Consider the following 21,514-nt stretch of genomic DNA (forward strand, 5'->3'; position numbering starts at 1 on the left):
AGAGCAGCAGCATGAGCTGCCCCTTATATACAACTTGGGTCCCATCTTATCATTCTCGGAAAGTCACCCGTTCCCCTGATCCCAAACAGAAAAGCTCCTGATAAGATTGTCGCTGACCCGAGCCAAGTTCTGAGACTGTCCCAGCGGAGGCACTTTCCACTGTAACCTTGCACCATTGTGGGGGTGGGGGGGGTTGCCATGGGGGTGGACCCGCAGGGAAAGAGAGGAGCAATGGCCTGGAGGGTTAGTTTTTCTTTTCTTTTCCTTCTCTTTCCTTCCCTCCTTCCTTCCTTCCTTTCTTCCTTCCTACCTCCCTTCCTCCCTACCTCTTTCTTTCTTTTTCTTTCTCTGTTTCTCTCTTTCTTTTCTTTCTTTCTTTCTCTTTCTTTCTTTCTTTCTCTCTCTCTCTTTCTTTCTTCCTTCCTTCCTTCCTTTCTCTTTCCTTCCTTCCATCCTTCCCTCCTTTCCCTTCCTTCCTTCCTTTCCTTTCCTTTCTTTCTTCCTTTTTTCTTTCTGACATTCTTTTGCTCTTTCTTTCTGACTGAGTTTTGCTCTGTCGCTTAGTCACAGAGTTATTTCTTAAGCATTGACAAAGGCCCACATTAACACTTTACAAGCTGAGCATTTCCACAAAGTTGGTTACAAGTGCGTTTGACACAGCATTGGACAGATGGGAAGGAGCCCCAGGTGGCCTGATGTGCCCCAGTGGGGCATGCAGCTGGGGTTCTTAGAGAGCAGCTCCCCGACTCAGTGATAGGTGGTACTGGTTGTGGTCACTGCTTATCCACAGCACACTGGGGGTTCGGTCATTTGGGACTAAGGACACAATTCCCCACATAAGTTCATTGTGTGAGGTTGTTGGACATCTGTCTAGGCTATGGCACTTCTGGCTTGCTTTTGGTGGCTACTGGGCTGAGTCTGGGAAGGAGATGTGCGCAGTACATGGGGGAGGAGGGAGAGAGCACCGGCAGAATGCTGCCTTCCCTTCCTGGAGGAGGCAAACTTGAGACAGGCCAGGTATTTCTTTGGAATCTGTGTCCCTCCCTTTCTGCACCTCTTCTCTTTCTTTTGCTCCCTTCCCACACTCTCCACCTTTGAGATCCCACCTGGGTGTGATTTCTCCAGGTGCTCCAGGCTTATAACTGGGCTGAAGTCAGCTACAATGGAGCACAGCAATCTGGGCAAAGAATTCATACTCGTGGGTGAGTGACTTAGAAAGAGGATGCTTAGCTGGGTGCCGCGGCTCACGCTTGTAATCCCAGTATTTTGGGAGGCTGCGGCAAGTGAATCACCTGAAGTCAGGAGTTCAAAACCTGCCTGGCCAACATAGAGAAACCCTGTCTCTACTGAAAGTAGAAAAGTTAGCTGGACATGGTGGTGGGTGCCTGTAATGCCAGCTACTCCAGAGGCTGAGGCAGGAGAATCGCTTGAACCCAGCAGACAGAGGTTGTGAGAGGTGAAGCCGGCTGGGCTTCTGAGTCGGGTGGGGACTTGGAGAACTTTTGTGTCTAGCTAAAGGATTGTGAATGCACCAATCAGCACTCTGTGCCTAGCTAAAGGTTTGTAAATGCTCCAGTTAGCATTGTGTGTCTAGCTAATGGGGTGGGGAGTTGGAGAACTTTTGTATCTAGCTAATGGATTGTAAATGCACCAATCCGCTCTCTGTAAAATGGACCAATCAGCAGGATGTGAGTGGGGCCAAGTAAGGGAATAAAAGCAGACCACCGGAGCCAGCAGCGGCAACCCGCTCGGGTCCCCTTCCAGGCTGTGGAGGCTTTGCTGTTTCGCTCTTTGCAATAAATCTTGCTGCTGCTCACTCTCTGGGTGTGCACTACCTTCATGAGCTGTAACACTCACTGCGAAGGTCTGCGGCTTCACTCCTGAAGCCAGTGAGATCAGGAACCCACCGGGAGGAAGGAACAACTCTGGACGCCACCTTTAAGAGCTGTTACACTCACCGAGAAGGTCTGCAGCTTCACTGCTGAAGCCAGCGATACCACGAACCCACCGGAAGGAAGAAACTCCGGACACATCTGAACATGTGAAGGGACAAACCCCGGGCTCACCATATTTAAGAACTGTAACACTCACCATGAGGGTCCGCGGTTTTATTCTTGAATTCAGCGAGAGCAAGAACCCACCGGAAGGAACCAATTCCGGACACAGTGCAGTGAGCGGAGATCCTGCCGCTGCACTCCAGCCTGGGCGACAGAGCTAGACTCCGTCTCAAACCAACAAACAAACAACACCAACAACAAAAAAGAGAATGCTTACCAACGCAATGGATCCTCCACTTTGTGAGCTTTTATAGAGTGGACAAAGTAGAGTGAAAACTCTGATGCATAAATTACTGGGGAAGAGGACAGGGGAGGTGGTAGGTCACCAGGTAGATAGGAAGCCCTGTCTCAGGGTCTTGTTCTGAAATCACATCCCCTGGGGCATCCTCAGACTGTCCAGCCATGAGAGCTACAGGTTCTATAAAATCTCCAAGTTACCCCTAGTGCCTCCAGGTAAGTATTCAGAAGTGGGCAGTGTGGATAAGTTCAGGGACAGTGGTGGTTAGTAGGAAACACGTGGACATTTCAGACTTCCCTGTTAGTTGACATGTTTGTGCCCCAAATGTGAATCCTGGGCTCATTATTTTTTCTTTTGTTTGTTTGTTTGTTTGTTTGTTTTTTAATTGAGACGGAGTCTTGCTCTGTCGCCCAGGCAAGAGTGCAGTGGCCGGATCTCAGCTCACTGCAAGCTCTGCCTCCCAGGTTCACGCCATTCTCCTGCCTCAGCCTCCCGAGTAGCTGGGACTACAGGCGCCCGCCACCTCGCCCGGCTAGTTTTTTGTATTTTTTTTTAGTAGAGACGGGGTTTCGCCATGTTCGCCAGGATGGTCTCGATCTCCTGACCTCGTGATCCTCCCGTCTCGGCCTCCGAAAGTGCTGGGATTACAGGCTTGAGCCACCGCGCCCGGCCGTTTGTTTGTTTTTTTAACTGTCAATCTCTCTCCAGTATGACTAGCCCTTGTATTTCCCACGTTCACGTCTTCAGGTGCCTGCTTCTCTTCCTCTCTCTGTCCTCCCTCTCAAGCCTCTCTCTCTCTGTCTTTTTTTTTTTTTTTTTTTTTTTTGAGACAGGGTCTTATTCTGTCACTCAGGGTGGAATGTAGTGGGATGGTCATGGCTTACTGCAGCCTCAACCTCCCACGCTTAAACAGTCCTCTGGCCTCAGGCTCCAAGTAGCTGGGACTAAGGGCATGAGCCACCACACCCAGCTAACTTTTGTATTTTCTGTAGAGACAGGGCTTCACTATGTGACCCAGGCTGGTTTCCATCTGCTTGGGTCAAGTGATCCACCTGCCTCAGCCTCTCAAAGTGCTGGGATTACAGTGAACCACAGTACACCTGGCCCTCTCTCTCTTTATGGAAACATAATATTTTACATATTTTTTGGGTACCTGTGATATTGTGTTACATGCATAGAAAGAGTAATGATCAAGTCAGGGTATTTGGAGTATCCATCACCTTAAGTATGGGTTGATCCTAGCAGTCATATGAAGAACTTGATGGTCCTGACGATGCCTGCCTAAGTTTTGGGGGCACCAGATGGAATCCCCTCACTCAAGGCTGCCACCAGATGGAAGGGAGGGAGTTTGGAGCCCAAGGATGGGTGCTGGTTTTGGGGGCACAGCTTGTCTTGGGCCCACATGGGAATTTTGAGCAGAGGAGAAGTATATTTGGGAAGTAGAAGGAAGATTCCCCAGGCAGAAACCTGCAAGCACCTTAACACATTCATTCGAATGCCTGATTGTGCACTCGCTGTGTACCGTGCAGGGATGCTCTAGCTGCTGGGGGTACATCCCTGAGCATGGTAGGAATACGCCATGCATTTGGTGGGTTTGTGATCAGTTAAAGGGAAAGCTGGTGTGGAAGGGGCTCTTTCTTTACACGTGGATGGATATTTGGATCGCATTGAGGGGAAGCTCTCAGATTGGTGAGGATGAAAATGTTTCTCCACATTGGAGATTTTAGCACCCTGAGGGATGCTGGCATGCTTGCTACCACCAATTCAGGGGTATGGCAGAGAGACTCTAGGATGGCCCTCAATTATTCATGCTGCTGGTGTTCACACCCCTGTGTAATCCCCTCCCCTTTTGTGTAGGCAGGACTTGCTTCTAACCAACAGGATACAGCAAAGTAGATGGGATGTTGCTTCTGCGATTACATTATACAGGCTCGTAGCTTGTGTCTTGCTAGCACACTCTCTGTATAGACTCTTCCCCTTGCTGGCTCTGAGAAAGAAAGCTGCCCTATAAAGAGGCCCAAGGGGAAGGAACCAAGGGTGGCCTCCAGCCAACAGCCAGCAAGGAACTGAGGCCTTCAGTGTGACAATCTGTAAGTAACTGAATCCTGCCAGCAACCGTGTGAGCATGTAGGCAGATCCTTCTCCAGTCGAGCCTCAGATGAGACCACAGACCAGGCTGACATCCCTGACTGACAGAGGCCTCAGTTGAATGGAGCCTGGATTCCTGAGCCACAGAAACTGTGAGATAGTCAATGTGAGTTGTTGTAAGTCATGAAATGTGTGTTAAATTGTCATCAGTGTCTTCAGCAATAGAAAACAGGACTGGAAACCTCGTTGAAATCTCCAGAAAGATCCACCTGGCTGCCTCTTGCTCTTCTGTGTTTTGAGACCTTTTCAGTGCTCTGCTAGGTGGTTTTCTGCTCAGGCAATGTGAGTGATCTGAAAAGGGGAAAGGTGACATTGTTGGTCAGGTCATCTGCAAACCTCCCTCAACACAGCAGTGCTTATATTTCTGTGGCTCTTTGTGCTTTTCTGAATGCTTTGAATTATTTTTAAAAAGAATTATTATACGATTATCCCCAGTTTTTCCCAACTGACATAGCTCAGAGGGGTTAAGTGATCAGTGCAGGTTCACATAACCAAGTAATGACACAGGTGGGAGCTGAACCTGGGTCTCAGGGGACTCTGGTCCCTGACCAGACTGTGTGACCATGTACATCCACCCGGTTTCTGTTCATGGGTTAGTGTGTGACATGTACATTCCATGATGGCTGCAGCCTCCATCCCAGGAGCACTTGGAGAAGCCATTCCACCCAGCCCCTGTTACCAGAGGAACCCTTGGGATGGAAAAGGGAATCCTGATTCTGCCATCACATGCTCCCATGAGATCTGATTGTCAGCCAGGGCTGATCTGTGGCTGCCAGCAAGGAAGCCACATCATCTCATTGTACCAGACTGGCCCGGCAGAAAGATTAGATAACAACGTTTATTTTGCCATTAGCCCTGCCTGGTCCTCAGTATGGTAGTGCCTGGCTTTCAGGGGCACTGGTTGCAGTGTCTCTGATGCAGGGTAGCCCCTGCCAAGGGCCCAGGTGTTCAGAAATGTTCCATGAACGAATCAAATCAAGCAATGCAATGAGATCTAAGGAACCCAATTATGGCAAGCCTGAGACGGAGCACTTAAGCAGGATAAGTGTTATCGAGCTGGTCTGATAAGCATTGTGGCGGCTGGTCCCCTAGCAGCTTTCAATCAAGGTCTCACCCCAGGGACACGATCTTCCAACAACAAAGAGAACAATGTGTTTTCCACTCCCCAGTCCCAGAGCTGGGCTGTTTCTCCAAAGATGCAAGCAGGTTTTTAAAGTTAAATTTATGATAACATTTTTGGCTCAACTATAGAAGTAATACATGATCATTTTAGATTATTCATAGGTAAAGAAAAATTGTGAAATGACTTATAACCCCACTACCTAGCGCTAAGCACCGTTAGCATAGTAAATTAATATATTGGTTTACTTGCAAATATAGCACCACAAGATATGGCACATGTTGCTTTGCAACCAACCCGTTTTGATGAGCTCAGCTCACATCTGCTGTGCTACTTTATCTGTACCCTGAACCTGCTTTTAAAAGAAATACCATGGTCCTGTACTTTGCAAGTAATTTTTTAGAAATCTACGTTATCATTTTTAAACCTTTCTTGAAATATTGTATGCACACAGAAAGGTGCATATCGTAAGAAATAGCTTGATGAATTTTCACAAACCAAGCACACGCATGTAACCACAACCCAGACCCAGCAAAAGAGCATGTCAGGTACCCCCGGACCGCACCCCAGGCTCTTCCCAGTCACTACCCCAGTGCCAAACCAAGCATATCACTACTCTAATATCCAAACAGCAAAGATACATTTCACCTGTTTTTGTACTTTTGATAAGCAGTACCACATAACAAGCACTTTATTTGCATTGAGCTTCTTTGCTCAAAATCATGTTTAGTTGAGGCATCCGCGACTGGTGTCGTGTGGAGTTGTTACTCAGTCCTGTTCATTGCTATGTATTATTCCACTGCATCAATATACCCTTTACTTATCTCTTTTTCAGTTCCTAGGCATTTGGGTAGCTTCCAGTGTGGGGTTCTTAGGAACAGTGCTCTATGAATATTCTCTTATAATATACATCTTCGTTCTTTTCCTCTTATTTATTTATTAAAAACAATGGAAATGAAGTCTTGCTGTGTTGCTCAGGCTGGTCTTGAACTCTTGGGCTCAAGCCGTCCTCCCACCTTGGCCTTTCCAAGTGCTGGGGTTACACCGTGAGCTACTGTGCCTGGCTCCTTTCTTTTTAATTCAAATGTAATAATTGTCCATATTTATGGGTACATAGGGGTGTTTCCGTACATATAATGTTTAGTGATCAGATCAGAGTAATTAGCATATTTATCGTCTTGAACATTGATCATTCTTTTGCTTTTTTTGGAGACAGAATCTCGCTCCGTTGCCCAGGCTGAAGTGCAATGGCGCCATCTCGGCTCACTGCAACCTCTGCCTCCCAGGTTCAGGAGATTCTCCTGTCTCAGCCTCCCAAGTAGCTGGGAATTACAGACATGTGTCACCACGCCCGACTAATTTTGTATTTTTAGTACAGATGAGGTTTCACCATGTTGACCTGGCTGGTCTCAAACTCCTCATCTCAGGTGATTCACCTGCCTCAGCCTCCCAAAGTGCTGGGATTACAGGCATGCGCCACTGAGCCCGGCCAGCATATGCATTTTTAGTTTTTGTGGGGAAAAGAAAGAGATCAGCCTGTTACTGTGTCTATATAGAAAGAAGTAGATATAAGAGACTCCATTTTGTTCTGTATTTGAGATGCTGTTAATCTGTGACCCTACCCCCAACCTTGTCCTTGCAAGAGACATGTGCTGTGGTGACTCAAGGTTTAATGGATTTTGGACTGTGCAGGATGTGTCTTTGTTAAACAAGTGCCAGAAGGCAGCTTGCTGGTTAAAAGTCATCACCATTCCCTTAATTTCAACTACCCAGGGACACGTACAAGGCCAAAGGTCGCAGGGACCTCTGCCTAGGAAAGCTAGGTATTGTCCAAGGTTTCTCCCCATGTGATAGGCTGAAACAATGCTGCTCAAAGGTTTATGGAGATGTTTGCATATGCATCTCAAGGCACAGCATTTTCCTTTAAACTTATTCATGTCACAAGATTTTTGTTCATATGTCTTACTGCTGATTTCCTCCCTACCATGATCCTATTGTCCAGCCACTCCCTTATCTTTAAGATGGTAAAGATAATTATCAGTAAATATTAAGGGAGCTCAGAGACTGGTGCTGGCGTGGGTCCTCTGTAAGCTGAGCGCCGGTTCCCTGGGCCCACTTTTTCTTTCTCTGTACTTTGTCTCTGTGTCTCATTTCTTTTCTGAAGTCTCTCGTTCCACCTAACGAGAAACACCCACAGGTGTGGAGGGGCAGGCCACCCCTTCAAGTTTTGACAGAAACAGCCACATCATGCTCCTTAGGGTGGTGCCAATTTACACTTCCACCAGCAATGTGTGGAGTGATCATTTGGGACAGGTGAGGATGGATGGGGCAGGAGACCTGTGAGATTAAAATAACACTCCTGGACGAGTGTGAATGAAAAGAACAGAAGGAGCTGTGCTTAGACCCCCAAGGCCTTAGAGGAAGACGCATGAAGCAGAGACCTGAGACTGCAGCAAAGGCTTGTGAATTCATCGTCTCTTGTGCAGCAACATAGGGAGGATCCCTTCGGATATGTTGGCACAGGGCTTTCCGGTCAAATGATCTGTCTAATGAGGAAGCTCTTTAGATGCTGGCTGGGTTCGGGAATCCCAGGGTGGGAATGAAAGAGGTGCTGGGAAAGAGAGGCTGAGCTGCAGCTGTTGGGGTTGAGATGGGGGAGGAAGAAAGGATGGGGCCAGGCGCAGGAGAACAGATAGCATCCAGGAAGGCCTACCCGTATCCCTGGAGCCTAGCACACTGCCTAGCTTCAAAGTAGCTACGTGGGAAATGTCAGAAAAAGAAATCCAGCAAAGGAGCCAGGACAGGGTGAAATTCCTTCCCAGAAACTTGAGATATCCACCTGCTTATCCCATGACAAAATGTGAGGAGGATGGAATGTTGGTGGGGGTGGGAGCTGACCCCCCTGTTGTCATTCACGTGGCCTTTGTCAAACCCTCTCCACATCTCATACTCTCATCCGATCTGAGTTGTTTCCTTTTAAAACATCGTCGCTAATCACTCATTCAGCAACAATTTAGGGACCACCTACTATGTGCCAAGCCCTGTTCTTTCTGCTCAGGCTTCAACCCTAAATACGATAACCATCCCTGCCCTTGTGAATCTGAAACACTTAAATGTGTCGTTACAAGTCGTGCCAAGTACCATGAGGGATAAGGTGGGCCCAGGCTCTATGGGAGAGTGGTCAGGGAGGGCTGATCACTTTTACAGGGAAGTGACTTTTTTTTTTTGAGGTGGGTTTCACTCTTTTTGCCCAGGCTGGAATACAATGGCGTGATCTCAGCTCACTGCAACGTCTGCCTCCTGGGTTCAAGCGATTCTCCTGCCTCAGCCTCCCGAGTAGCTGGGATTACAGGTGCCCGCCACCACGCCAAGCTAATTTTTTGTATTTTTAGTAGAGATGGGATTTCACCATGTTGGCCAGGCTGGTCTCCAATTCCTGACCTCAGTTCATCTGCCCACCTCGGCCTCCCAGAGTGCTGGGATTATATGTGTGAGCCACCGCACCTGGTTGGGAAGTGACATTTAAGCCACGTCTGCAGATGCTAGGTGTTAGCAAGGCAAGAAAGAGGGAAAGGCAACCCAGGCAAAGGAAACAGCATGTGCAAAGTCTGGAGGTGGGAAAGCACTTGGGTTATCGTGGCCGTGGGAGCCAGGGTGGAGGGAGCTCAGGGCAGTGGGATCAGAGTGAGGCAGGGAAGGTTTTGAGGGAAAGGAGCACACAGGACCTAGAACTATGCCAAAGATTTGCTGTTTTGTTCCAAAGGCAATGGCAAGAAGGCATTAAGAGTTTTAAGCAAGGAAGGGATGAGACGAAATGTATGTTTCATAAAGTTGACTCAGCTATGGAAAGTGGGCTTGGGAGGGTGAGAGTGACCCCGGGGAGACTGGGTGTTGGAGATCATCCTTGGCCCTCCTACAGCCCAGCTCCAGCCTCTGGCCCTGCCTTCAGCAGACAGCCTGGGTTGGCTGTTACCAGAAGCAGGAGCTATGGAAATTTTCCCAGTGTGCATGCTGAGAGGCCCAGGGCTGTAATAGACTTCCTAGCAAGAGAGAGTCTGAGATCAAGCTGAGCTGAGTTAAAATGAAACAGATCACTTTGCAGCAGGACTTATCAGAGCCTTTGATTGGGAACTGTAGCTGGTGAGCCCTGGGGAAGGGCCTGGAACGTAGTGTGTTCTGTACTTATTTAGAAACTATGTTTTCCATTGTACGTTTTGCTACCAAGCTCAGTCTGAGAAACTGCTCCATTTCCTCTTTGCCTTTCTAGGGCATATATGCTACTGAGCGTGCTTAATTCTCTGTCTCACAGCCTCTGCTCAGGGAAGTGGAACACCATTCTGTTTGTTACAGACGGGGAAACAGATGTGTTCAGGGTCTTGTGCCTGGGACCTTGTGGGAGATTGACAGTGAGTCTTGGTCACCAGCGAATCACAGGGGCGTCCTGGAAGACTGTGGGGTATCAGCTTCTTCCACTTCTCCTGTCCATGTCTTGCAGACAACACTGCCCTATCCTGTCTACTTAGGGACATCGCCATTAGTGTCCACCTCTCCTGGCTCTCCTGATTGCTTTCCTTTCCTCATGATCTTTGTCTCTTTTTTTTTTTTTTTGAGCTGCAGTCTCACTCTGTTGCCCAGGCTAGAGTGCAATGGTGCGAACTCAGCTCACTGCAACCTCCACCTTCCCGGTTCCAGCGATTCTCCTGCCTCAGCCTCCCGAGTAGCTGGGATTCCAGGCACGCACCACCACGCCCAGCTAATTTTTGCATTTTGAGTAGAGACGGGATTTCACCATGTTGGCCAGGCTGGTCTCAAACTTGTGACCTGTCTGTCTCAGCCTCCCAAAGTGCTGGGATTACAGGTATGAGCCACTGCTCCCAGCCTTGTCATAATCTCTTACTGGTTTTGGGAGAAGTAAGAAGTTGACTCCCTCAACTAAGAGCTTCAGTGCTATTTTTTCTTTTTTTTTCTCTCTTTCTTTCTTTCTTTTTTTTTTTTTTTTTGAGACGGAGTCTCTCTGTGTTGCCCAGGCTGGAGTACAATGGCACAATCTCAGCTCTCACTGTCCCTTCTATGAGAAGAGAATGAGCCCAGCATTTTTGGCCCCCAGGTCGTTTTATGATGCTTCCAGCACAGCCCCCTGCAGGCCTCTGTCTTCTTGGCTCTACCATGAAGTGTCCGCTGCTGGGGTCACTCTGTTGGGTGTCATCCAAGTGGATGTGGTCATTTTGGTCCCTGCCCTGGCGTTCTAACCCCAGTGATGTGAAGGAAAAAGACCAGCAAAGAGAAGCAGCTCCACAAAACCTGTTTCAGTAGGTTAAGTTTTTATTCTACATTATTGGTAAGACAGGGAACAGGGCCAAGACCTCCACACTCCCCTGGGAAGGACAGTCAGGAGAATTAGATACATCTAAAGTGGGCAGAGGACGGAGGTCAGATCTTCCTGGGAGGTGGCTGGAAAGACCTGGGCTTAAGCCACGGGAGCCAGGCCGACCTGGTTGTTTGCCCTGTCGAAGACAGTGAAGTACTGGCGGATGAAGACATCACCCAGGATCCAAAGCTCTCCAGATTCGGTGGGGACGTCCATGCCCTGGAAGCCGCTGGTGCAGCTGCCCTGGCTCTGGAGAAAAGGAGAATAAAAGTGGAGTTGAGACGCCGATTCAGCAGTGACAGGCACTGGGTGATAAACATTCAGGGCGCCCTGGTCCAGCTGCAAGGCACATGCAAGGAGGAGCTTCCTGGCTCAGTGTCCAGGGACTCGGCTGTTCTTCGCCTGGAGTCGGCCTGTAGAAGCTGTCCACAGCACGATTGGTTTCTACGCATTACTGGACATTATCTGGCGTTTCTGGCAGGCACAGGAACCCTGACATCAGCATCAGAGCTAAGGCCTTGGGGAGAATTCAGCTGGTAGGAAGGAGTGTGAAAACTCAGCCCACACAGCCTTTTCTCATGATTATTCTGATCCCGACCAGGGGCAAACCGGAGAAGCTGTTAGCCTCTTGCCTCACTAAGTCACTGGGCTGTGACCTTGTCTGCACGTCACCTGGGGAGCTTTGAACTCCCGCAGCTCCATCCCATTGCTCAGGCCTTGCCCTCTCCTAATGTAATCAGAATCACTGGGGGAGCCCAGGCATCAGTGCTTCTTGTTGAGTAACATCAGTCCACTGGCAAAATCAGTTTCCCACCTGACGTTATAATAATAGAAGGGAGAGTTTTCCTGTGGCTCGTACAGCTAAAGATTTGCTACTTGGTAGAGATGGTAGGAGTGTCGGAAGCCCCAGCCTGTGGAAATGAGGATTTCCCTTTACCCAACCCTTGGTAGCTCAGTCTCACTTGGATGTGATGAGTCTCACTTGGTTAACCTAACCGCACTCTGAGGGTGGGGAAAGCTGCCATGTCTACATTTTGGAGGAGAAAACTGAGGCTGAGATGAGCTGTGGCTTGCTGAGAATCAATGGGCTGGTAATTCAGACCCAGGACTTGGACCCAGGGATCCAAATAGAATCCTCTTTTCCCTCCATTAACCTTTGCTTCACTTGTTCCCTTAGGGGGCTGTATCCGAGTTCTTATTCCTGCGTTTGTTTTCAATCTGTTCCTTCTCTCCGGAGCTGTCTGGGGCAGATGTTCGTCTGCCTCTGCCTCTCGGCTTCAGCTCGTGGAAGCGCACTTTCCCTCTGCAGAGGGGACTCTGTGGCCACATTCTGTGTGAGCCCCTCTAGTGGATGGTCCAGAGCCCCCTCACCTGCAGGATGTAGGCACTGGGTGGCACAGGATACTGGATTCCATTGATGGTGAAGACGATGTCGGGCAGGCTGCTGATGGCTGAGCAGCTGACCACCATCTGGAAAGAGTGAGGTGAGAAAAGTTACAAGGGTTTTGGTCCCGTGTGCCTGGCACACCCACTATTTGAGTGTAGAACAGAGCCGTCGGGGCTGGACTCACCTCGCCGTCTGAGTTCTCGCTGGCTCCGATGTCGCTCTGGATGTTGGCAATGGGGCTGGTTGGGCCGGTCAGCAGAGAGGTGCCGGTGTCAACAATGGCCTGGCAGCCCTCAGCGCAGGCGATGGCCTCTCCGTTCATGGTGATGCTGAGGGCAAGAAGCAAGTGAAGGTTCCTGAGCCCTCAGGGGTACATCTCTCCAAGGAGGAACCAGGAGGTGACCCCAGACATTTCTTCCCCACCCATCCATTGGCCAGTGAGTGAAATTTCTGTTCCTCTCGTTTACACATTCATTCATCCTGCATTCATTTATGCAACAAATATTTTGCAAGTGCCCACTCTCTGCCAGGCATGGGAAACGCAAAGCTAAACCAGACAGCCTCACAGTTCCCGGCTGCAGGGAGCTCCCAGCCTGGCTGGCAAGATAAGTTATTGTGGCAGAAGGGCAGGATGATAAGCCAGGCATGCGGCAGGGAACAAAACAGGGTCCAGGGTGAGAGGCGGTGCAGGGAAGCAGCCAGGGGAGCAGACACCCAGGGATTCCAGGCAGGTGAAGAGAGAAGGAGGACATCAACAGGGGACGGTATGCGGGGAGGGACAGAGACCAGAGGGCTGGGGCAGGAGTTGGAGGAACTGGTGAAATGCTAGCATGGCTGGGCAGACATGAGGTGATCAATGTGTCCTGGTTTGCCTGGGATGGTCCCGGTTTTAGTACCGAAAGTCCTTGTCCTGGAGAATTGTTCACTCTTGAGAAATGACTTCACACAATTTCTTAGCCATTTTGCCCTACTTCTAGACTGAAAGTGACACATTTCTTCGAGTGGGAGGAGCATTGCTGGTTCCCAGGTCTGTTAAATTGAGATGTGTGGACAGGTGGTTGCCCAGCTTTCCCCAGGGATGCTGGTGGATTGTTCTGCCTCTGTGACTATTAGGACAGTGGCTATCTGACCCTTGCAGAGTCTCGGCTTCCCAGACAGCTCTTCCCTCCTCCGCCCGGGACGTGTCTTTCTAGGGTTTCTCTGGCTGGGCCAACTTCCGCCTTCCCCCTGGAGTGTGTTCCCCTGTGTCAGCTGTCCCTGGGGGGATTCTGGAAAGCTGGTTAGCTATGAATCCATAAGGAAATGGGATGTGGGGCCCAGGCCTGGATGCTGCCTGTCTGTGGCTGTCCCACCTGTCCACGGAGATCTGCCAGTAACCCTCGACAGAAACAGGAACCCAGTTCAGACTTCCAGTGTAGTAAGAAGAGTCAATGCCACCAAATATCACCACGCTGCCACTCTGGTCATCGCTGTGGAAAGTGAGGGAAGAAGACATGAATTTCTCTGTTCGTTCATTTGTGTGAACATCTGCTGTTGGCTCCTCGGAGCTACCCTTGATTGGGCACTTGGCAGGCTGTCCTGGGGTGTGACAAATGTGGTTTCTTGTCCTCTTAGGCCAGGGCCCACGCAGTGGACACTGTCACTGTTATTTCCACTTCCCATGAGGACACTGAGCCTGAGGGAGGTGAGGTCACCTGCCCAAGGTCACACAGCGGGGGAGTGGTGGAACTACGTTTGGAAGAACACGGGTCTTTTAGGTTGATGTGTGGTTTCCACTGTGGTACTCACTCTAGTTGCCATGGCGACCCCAGGGATGTGAATGGGTGACAGTGTCGGCTCTTAAGGACTTGATGGTGGAGATCTCTTGTTCTTAGCTGGGAGCAGTTTTGCCCCCAGGGGAATGTCTGGAGACATTTTGGATTGATTGGGTGGGGGTAGTGGATGCTACTGGCATCTAATGTTTAGAGGCTGGGGATGCTGCCAAATGTCCTACAATGCATGGGACAGTCCCTGGCAAGGACTTATGCTGGTCTGAAATGTTAATAATGCCCAGATTGAGAGACTCAGATCTAGCTGGGGAGATACAACGGCCCCACGTGAAATATTTAAGTGCTCATAAAGGCAGATTATGTTTCAGAGCCACCTTGAACATCAACTGGCCAAGAGGAACACATGACAAAGAGCCTTCCTGTTGTAAATTGCAGGAGTCCTTGTTATTTCAATATTCATTTTCTAAATCTTTGCAGTTTCAGGGTAGATGCAGAACAAATGTAGATGGCAATAAGAAATCAGTCATCGGAGAACTGGCCATGTATAAAACATGACCCCCTCACTGAACCCACCCACCTTTGCTGTGAACGTCTCACAGTGTAATGCTATATAGCGAGGACCTAGATGTGTAGTTACGGACCGAGGAAACAAGTGAATGACGGCAAATCCTTTCAAAAGACGAGGACGTTCGTGAGTGTTAGAGGAACGTTGAGTGTCTTAAGAAAGTGGATGATGCCCTCAGATATTCTTGCGTAACACTCTACTCAGCCCAAATTGACATTTGATTTATTCTTTGTTCATTTGTTTGTTTGTTCATGTATTTCTTTGTTCATTCCTAGAATTAGCCCACGGTCACAAATGGAACCTAGGTTTTATTAAATCACAAAAGAAACTTGCTTTCATGATTTAAAAATGTCATCATCCATGATATATCTTGATCAAATCTTTTCATTTTTGTGTTATGGAATTTTGTTCTGTTTTAAGTGTATTCAGTTTGTTTATTTATTTATTTATTTTCTGAGATGGAGTCTCGCTCTGTTGCCCAGACTGGAATGCAGTGGCACAATCTTGGCTCACTGCAACCTCCGCCTCCCAGGCTCAAGCGATTCTCCCTGCCTCAGCCTCCCGAGTAGCTGGGTGTACTGGTGCCTGCCACCACGCCTGGCTAATTTTTGTATTTTTTAGTAGAGACAGGGTTTTGCCATGTTGACCAGGCTGGTCTTGAACTCCTGACTTCAGGTGATCCTCATGTCTCAGACTCCCAAAGTGTTGGGATTACAAGCATGAACCACCGTGTCTGGCCAAGTGTATTCATTTCAGTGGCATCTTTGGGGGCCAAGGATGAGGGAACTGGCACTGAGGGGCAAATGGCTGAGGACATTTGAGTTGTGCACATCAAGGGGATAAAGATGCTGGTAAATGAGATGGAGTGCACATGGCCCGTCAGAGAGAGACTTGGCACTATCACTCTCCAAAGACACATTTCTCTAGCCTCAAAAATTGACTTTCCAAATCCCTTGCTTCCCAAGACCCTCTCCATCGCAGCCAGCCTTGAACAGCTGCTGCTGGGCCAGAACACTGTGACCTCTGGAGGGGGAGGTGGGAGGAGGCCCCTCTCCACCCAACTTACGCGCTCAGGTAGACAGAGAAGAGGTCCTGAGAAACCAGGCCCTGGTCCCAGATGTTGTCAAAGACGGGTGTGGCCCCGGACGAGGAAATGCTGGGGTAGGCCAGCCCCAGGATGCCGTCGAAGGGAGCATAATACAGGAAGGAGCCGGGTTCGGTCTCGCTCAAGCCGAAGATCTGATTGGTGTCCGAGATGCCTCCAACCTGGGTGGGGGAACCGAGATGATGTTCACCCTCAGGTCACGTTCACTGAGCTCTGGGTGCCAGCCTCAGGCCCACAGCTGCCCTGGTTCATCCCATGCAGGACTTGGCTTCTAGGGCATCAGCCCAGAAGGAGGGGAGAGGGACTGTCTCCTGGAATGCTCGTTCCTCTGCTGGAGGTAACCATGGCAGCTGATCTGCAGATGGCCACGGTCTATGACTCAGTGTGAGATTTTGCTGGAGAACCGATATTCGCTGTGTGTTTGTGTTACGGATGAAGAAATGCAAAGCAGACCCCAGGCGAATCAGGGCCTTTGACCCCTGCCATGCCCCAAAAGTAGCAGAGAGGGCTTGTGGAGATTTGAGGACGTGGGGGGGCTGCAGGTTGGGAGAAGGAGGAAGAGGAGGAGGTGCTAGTAGAGAATTGAGCCTTTACGGACTCTCTCCACCCTCCATAACATTCTGCTTGGGTGGAGCTGAGGCTGGCTTATGGCTCCCGGCAGCCCACCCTTTTACTCACTGCCACCCGAGCTAGCAACGTCTGTGACATCTCTGCTGCTTCTCCCCCAGCCCGCACCCCCAATCAGGTTACTTTTGTGATCACCGAGACTCATCGTGCTGGAATAAGCTGATTCTGGGGGTGCCTGATGGCGGGATGCAGCGGCAGCCTGCAGGCGCCCACCTGGACAGTGTCGTATCCGAGGATGCCTGTCATGCTGCCGGTGCCGTAGGTGATGGAGAGTGTCCCGCTGGTGGACTGGTAGGTGGAGGAATCCTGAGGGTTGAAGAGGTTGTGGTTGGCTGCAACGGCAAGTGGTGATTGTCAGTCTCAGAGCTGGGTGAAGGTCACAGGCTGGGACGTCTTCCTGGGATGGGGTGCCCTGGCCCCAGGAAGGGCTCTGGAGTGAGCAGTGACCTTTTCCCCTAGACCCTTGGACCCCAAGAGACCCCATGTTCTGTCCTGTCTCATTGAACTCCTGGGACCCTTCACTGATGGCAGGTACCCAGGCAACCCCAAGGGCCTACCGGGGACTCCCCAAGGCCAACATTGAGCTGAGCAGGCTGGTGGCTACCCAGTGACGAGCGCTTTCACCCCCCAGCCCGCGGCCAGTGCTCCCATTATGTGGATGATGACACAGGCACCCCATCTTAATTAAAACTCAGGTGAAAACATTAGAAGAGGAAGGAACCCGCAACACACATTGTTCATGACTTCCAAAGACAAGCTCTCTTTCATTAGCAACCAATGATTTTTCTTTTTTTTTTTTAAAGGAGCTCAGCACTCACCTCTAGCCTGTCCGGGCCAGGCTTTGGAGCCATTTCCTCACACTGGACTCTTTCCTAGCGGGCTATTCTACAGCCCGTTGGCCCTGTCTTGCTTTGGGCCCCTACATTTCCTCTCCCAGGCTGTGGGTATTTTGGGGAGCTTCTCTCTTCCCCACAGACTGGAAAATCTTTGACCGCAGGGATCATATCACTCATCCCTTTACCCCGTGGAGCACCTGCGCCCAGTGCTTGGCACGTAGTAGGTGCTCAGTAAATGCCTGTCAAGTGGCTCCAGCAGGTTTGAGGGGGGAGCTGTCAGAAGCCCACGGGTGTCCAGGGTTCCCCAGGGTCAGCTGGTGCTGGGGAGCGAGAGTGGGGTGGGGCGGGCTGGGAACTTACTGCACGCGAGACTGGAGCAGTAGACTGAGGGCACCCACAGGTTGGAGGATCCGGTGTCAAAGATCACGGTGAAATCCTGGGCAGGGGTTCCGATGCCGATAGTGCCGAAGTACTCCACCTGCCGAGGCCGGGACAGGGCATTTCATAGACTGGGGTCTCTCTGTCGGGGCCTCCCTAGGGGCTCTCTCTGGGTCATCTCCTCAGCCCATCTTTCTACCTTTTCCTTCCTTCCTCACAGTTCTTTTTTTGTTTGTTTGTTTGTTTTGTTTTTTTTTTTGAGACAGAGTCTTGCTCTGTCACCCAGGCTGGAGTGCAGTGGCCGGATCTCAGCTCACTGCAAGCTCCGCCTCCCGGGTTTTCGCCGTTCTCCTGCCTCAGCCTCCCGAGTAGCTGGGACTACAGGTGCCCGCCACCTCGCCCGGCTAGTTTTTTTTGTATTTTTTAGTAGAGACGGGGTTTCACCGTGTTAGCCGGGATCGTCTCTCAATCTCCTGGCCTCGTGATCCGCCCGTCTCGGCCTCCCAAAGTGCTGGGATTACAGGCTTGAGCCACCGCGCCCGGCCTTCCTCACAGTTCTTGTCATTCCTTCCCAGCCACCGCCTTCATCCCTGAAAGCCCAGTCCTGGTGTGCCTTCCTCCTTGAAGTATTCCCTGATTGCTCCCCCAATTTACCCTCTGCTCTCTCCTAAGCACCACAAGCACCTAACAATCTGCTGCTCCCTCTTCAGCCATTGTCTTGTCTGTCACAGTCTTCCCATCCTTACAGCACATGTTCTCAGAGGATGGGGGTGGAATCTTCTAGCACCGGGCAAGTGACAGCTTAAGTGCTTGTGCCTTAAATTGTTTATCAGAAGCTGAGCAAGCCACCTAAAGATGAAAACCTGGCTGGTTTTCTTATTTCTACATCTAGATGTGTGAGCAGGTTGCAAGAAAGGGCATTGCCAGTATTTTTCTTCTTTTTTTTTTTTTCTGAGGCAAGTCTTGCTCTGTTGTCCAGGCTGGAGTGCAGTGGCACAATCTCGGCTCACTGCAGCCTCCGCCTCCTGGGTTCCAGTGATTCTCCTGCCTCAGCCTCCCAAGTAGCTGGGATGACAGGTGTGTGCCATCACGCCCGGCTATTTTTTGTTTTTGTAGTAGTGACGGGGTTTCACCATGTTTCCAGGCTGATCTTGAACTCCTGACCTCAAGTGATCCACCCACCTCAGCCAACCAACCAGTATTTTTCTTCTGAGTGGCAGCATTTCCCCCGCTTGCCGGCTCTGTTCCCGCCACTCTGGTCTGCTTGCTGTTCTTTGGTGATGACTAGTCACTCCTGCCCCAGGGCCTTTGCATTGGCTATTCCTTGTGCTAGGAAAATGTTTATTCTAGATCTTTCTTTGGCTGATCTTTTTTTCAAAAATCAATCATTCGGGTCTGTAGTCAAATGTCCCCTCTACCAACAGTCCTTCTGTGACCACTTTATCTAAATTTGCTCCCTTTCGATCTTCTTTTTCCCCATAGTCCAATTAATTAATTTGTCTTGGCCCTCATCAGTACCTGAAATTATCTTCCACGCTTGCTTATCTGTCATCCCCTGTAGAATATAAGCTCCAGGAACTTTGATTATTCACTATTGTTTTGGCCACTTGCATAGCCTCTGGCACATAGAGAGGTGCCAATATTTGCCAAATATTTGTTAACTAAATAAACGCACTAACTAAGCCTCTTACCAAGGGCCTGCCAGACCCCATGCTAAGCACTCCAGAAAACATGATTGCGTGAATTCCTGGCAACAACCTCTGTTGGTAGATATTAGTGTTTCTGTTTTCCAGACCAAGAAATGGGCTCAGAGGATTTAAATGTCTTGGCCAAAGTCCTGTGACTTAGAGGCGCTAGAACCCACATTTGCACCAGGTCTGCTGGATGGCGGAGGCCAATCTCTGAACCACAGTCATCACTGCTCTGTGCCCTCTGCCCTGTGCCAGGCACAGAGGGGACATACAATATCTGTGGGAAGGCAGGGTGTTTGCTGTCGGTTCTCAAATAATAAAGTCAGAGTGATCTTTCTGAAACTCGGATCTGATTTTGTCACCCCCTGTTTGAGATAAATCAGTGGCAATTAGGATGGAGCCTCTCTCCGTCCACCCCTCGGCTCCTCGGGCCGCAGTCTGCAGCACCCTTCTTCCCTCCCTCTGGGCTCTCCTTCAAATGCCCTGTGCTCCCGCCTGCACAGGGTTCGGCACAAGTGATCAGGCTGTGCGGAGTTCTGTCTTCTCTTGGAAATTCCCGCTCTTCCTGCATGGCTCCCGGGAGGCTCCCTGCCCAAGTGGCAGAGTCTCGCAGTGTGACACCTTCACTCTGTGGTCCTCCTGCTGCCTGTTCTTTTCATTGGTTTGCAAGACTCCTTGATTACTGTCTTTCTCTCCTTGGCTATGACTTTGCTCACTGCTGTTTCCTCCTGAGCCCCACAGAGGCCCTGACATATAACGAGGCGCTCAGAAGAAATGAACATTGCATGAACGAGTGAAGGAATGAATGAATGAACAAGAAGCAACAGCTCTGTGAACTTTCCTGCCTGCCCGGGGCCACTGACAGCTAGGGTCAGACCCTGGGTCACTGCCTGGAGCCTCAGAGCCCCGGCCCATCCTCCAAGACCCCAGGGAAACACTCTTTCCTGCCGGCCAAGTCCTCAGAGCCGGCCTCGCCGCTTGCCCACACACTCACATCCAGGTAGTTCTCCAGGGGCTGTTCGTCTATCAGGGTGGGCGCCTCCGCCTGGGGGAAGTACTTGCTGGCTGGGTTGCGGTTGTGCTTCTTCAGGAAGTCCTTCAGCAGGCCATGCTCGGACAGGTTGCGCCTCAAGGACTTCTTTCTGACGAGGGGGACCCTGTGGTTTGGAGGAGGAAGAGGAATTAGGCAAGGATTCTGCTCACCGGGTGCTGTGGCAGCCCCAGAAGGGAAGGGAAGCTGGTCTAAGAGAGGAAGAAGGAAGGGAGACGCTCCCACTTCTGTGCAATAATGCAAAGAAGTTCAGCTGCCTAGTGGTGGAGCTGGAACCAAACCCAGGCTGGACTCTTAACCAGCTGTTCTAAGAGAGGAAGATGGAAGGAAGGGAGATGCTCCCACGTCTGTGCAATAATGCAAAGAAGTTAAGTTGACTAGGGCTGGAGCTGGGAACCAGACTCGGGCTGGGCCCGAGTTTTAACCAGGTCTGCAGAGCTGCCTCCCAAAGGTTGGAGAGAGAAGCAGAAAAGGGGGATGGAGACAGCCAAAGACAGAGAGAGAAAAAAGGGAAGAAGGAAGACACAGGAGTAAAGAAGGGCGATGTGAGAGGCAGGCGTCTTCACACCCATGCCACTGGGACTCACTTGTAGATGATGCACTCAGAGAGTGCCACCAGACCCAGCAGCAGCAGCCACTTCATGGTTCTTCCCAGGTCCCAACTCCAGGGAGAAGCAAGACGGGAGGAAGGTGCAGAGCAGCAGCATGAGCTGCCCCTTATATGCAACTTGGGTCGTGCCTTATCGGCCTCTTGGAAAGTCACCCGTTCCCCTGATCCCAAACAGAAAAGCTCCTGATAAGATTGTCGCTGCCCCAAGTCACGTTCTGAGACTGTTCCAGTGGAGGCACTTTCCATTGTAACCTTGCGCCATTGCGGACAGGGGCGGGGGTGGGAGGTTGCCATGGGGGTTGACCCGCAGAGGGAGAGAGAAGCAATTGCCTGAAGGCTTAGTTTTTCTTTTCTTTTGCTTCCCCTTCCCCTTCCCCTTCCTTCCTTCCTTCCTTCCTCTGTCCCTCCCTCCCTCCCTTCTTTTCTTTCTTCCTTTCTTCCTCCCTCCCTCCCTCCCTCTCTGTCTCTCTCTCTCTCTTTCTTTTTCTTTCTTCTGATGGAGTTTTGTTCTGTCGCCCAGTCACAGGCTTATTTCTTTAGCATTGACAAGGGCCCACGTTAACA

General features: G+C 50.4%; 1 protein-coding gene across 1 annotated transcript; it reads right to left on the minus strand.

Annotated features, from left to right (window-relative positions):
* Window positions 1-10,865: 10,865 nt before the first annotated feature.
* Window positions 10,866-21,034, minus strand: LOC135967250 (pepsin A-1-like). Its single transcript, XM_065529700.2, has 9 exons — window positions 20,928-21,034; window positions 20,284-20,446; window positions 17,581-17,698; window positions 16,598-16,716; window positions 15,719-15,918; window positions 13,671-13,787; window positions 12,503-12,647; window positions 12,303-12,401; window positions 10,866-11,180 (listed from the first exon to the last, which is right to left on the minus strand). Exons 1-9 carry the CDS (start codon window positions 20,981-20,983, stop codon window positions 11,031-11,033), a joined length of 1,167 nt encoding a protein of 388 aa, XP_065385772.1. The 5' UTR covers window positions 20,984-21,034; the 3' UTR covers window positions 10,866-11,030.
* Window positions 21,035-21,514: the final 480 nt, after the last annotated feature.

The sequence above is a fragment of the Macaca fascicularis genome, chromosome 14, assembly GCF_037993035.2.
Source record: "Macaca fascicularis isolate 582-1 chromosome 14, T2T-MFA8v1.1".
NCBI classification, from domain to species: domain Eukaryota; kingdom Metazoa; phylum Chordata; class Mammalia; order Primates; family Cercopithecidae; genus Macaca; species Macaca fascicularis.

Coding starts and splice junctions, on each gene's coding strand:
- LOC135967250 (XM_065529700.2), bottom strand. CDS start 20,983: ATGAAGTGGCTGCTGCTGCTGGGTCTGGTGGCACTCTCTGAGTGCATC. Junction 20,447..20,927: donor TCTGAGTGCATCATCTACAA/GTGAGTCCCAGT, acceptor TCCAAACCACAG/GGTCCCCCTCGTCAGAAAGA. Junction 17,699..20,283: donor CCCTGGAGAACTACCTGGAT/GTGAGTGTGTGG, acceptor CGGCCTCGGCAG/GTGGAGTACTTCGGCACTAT.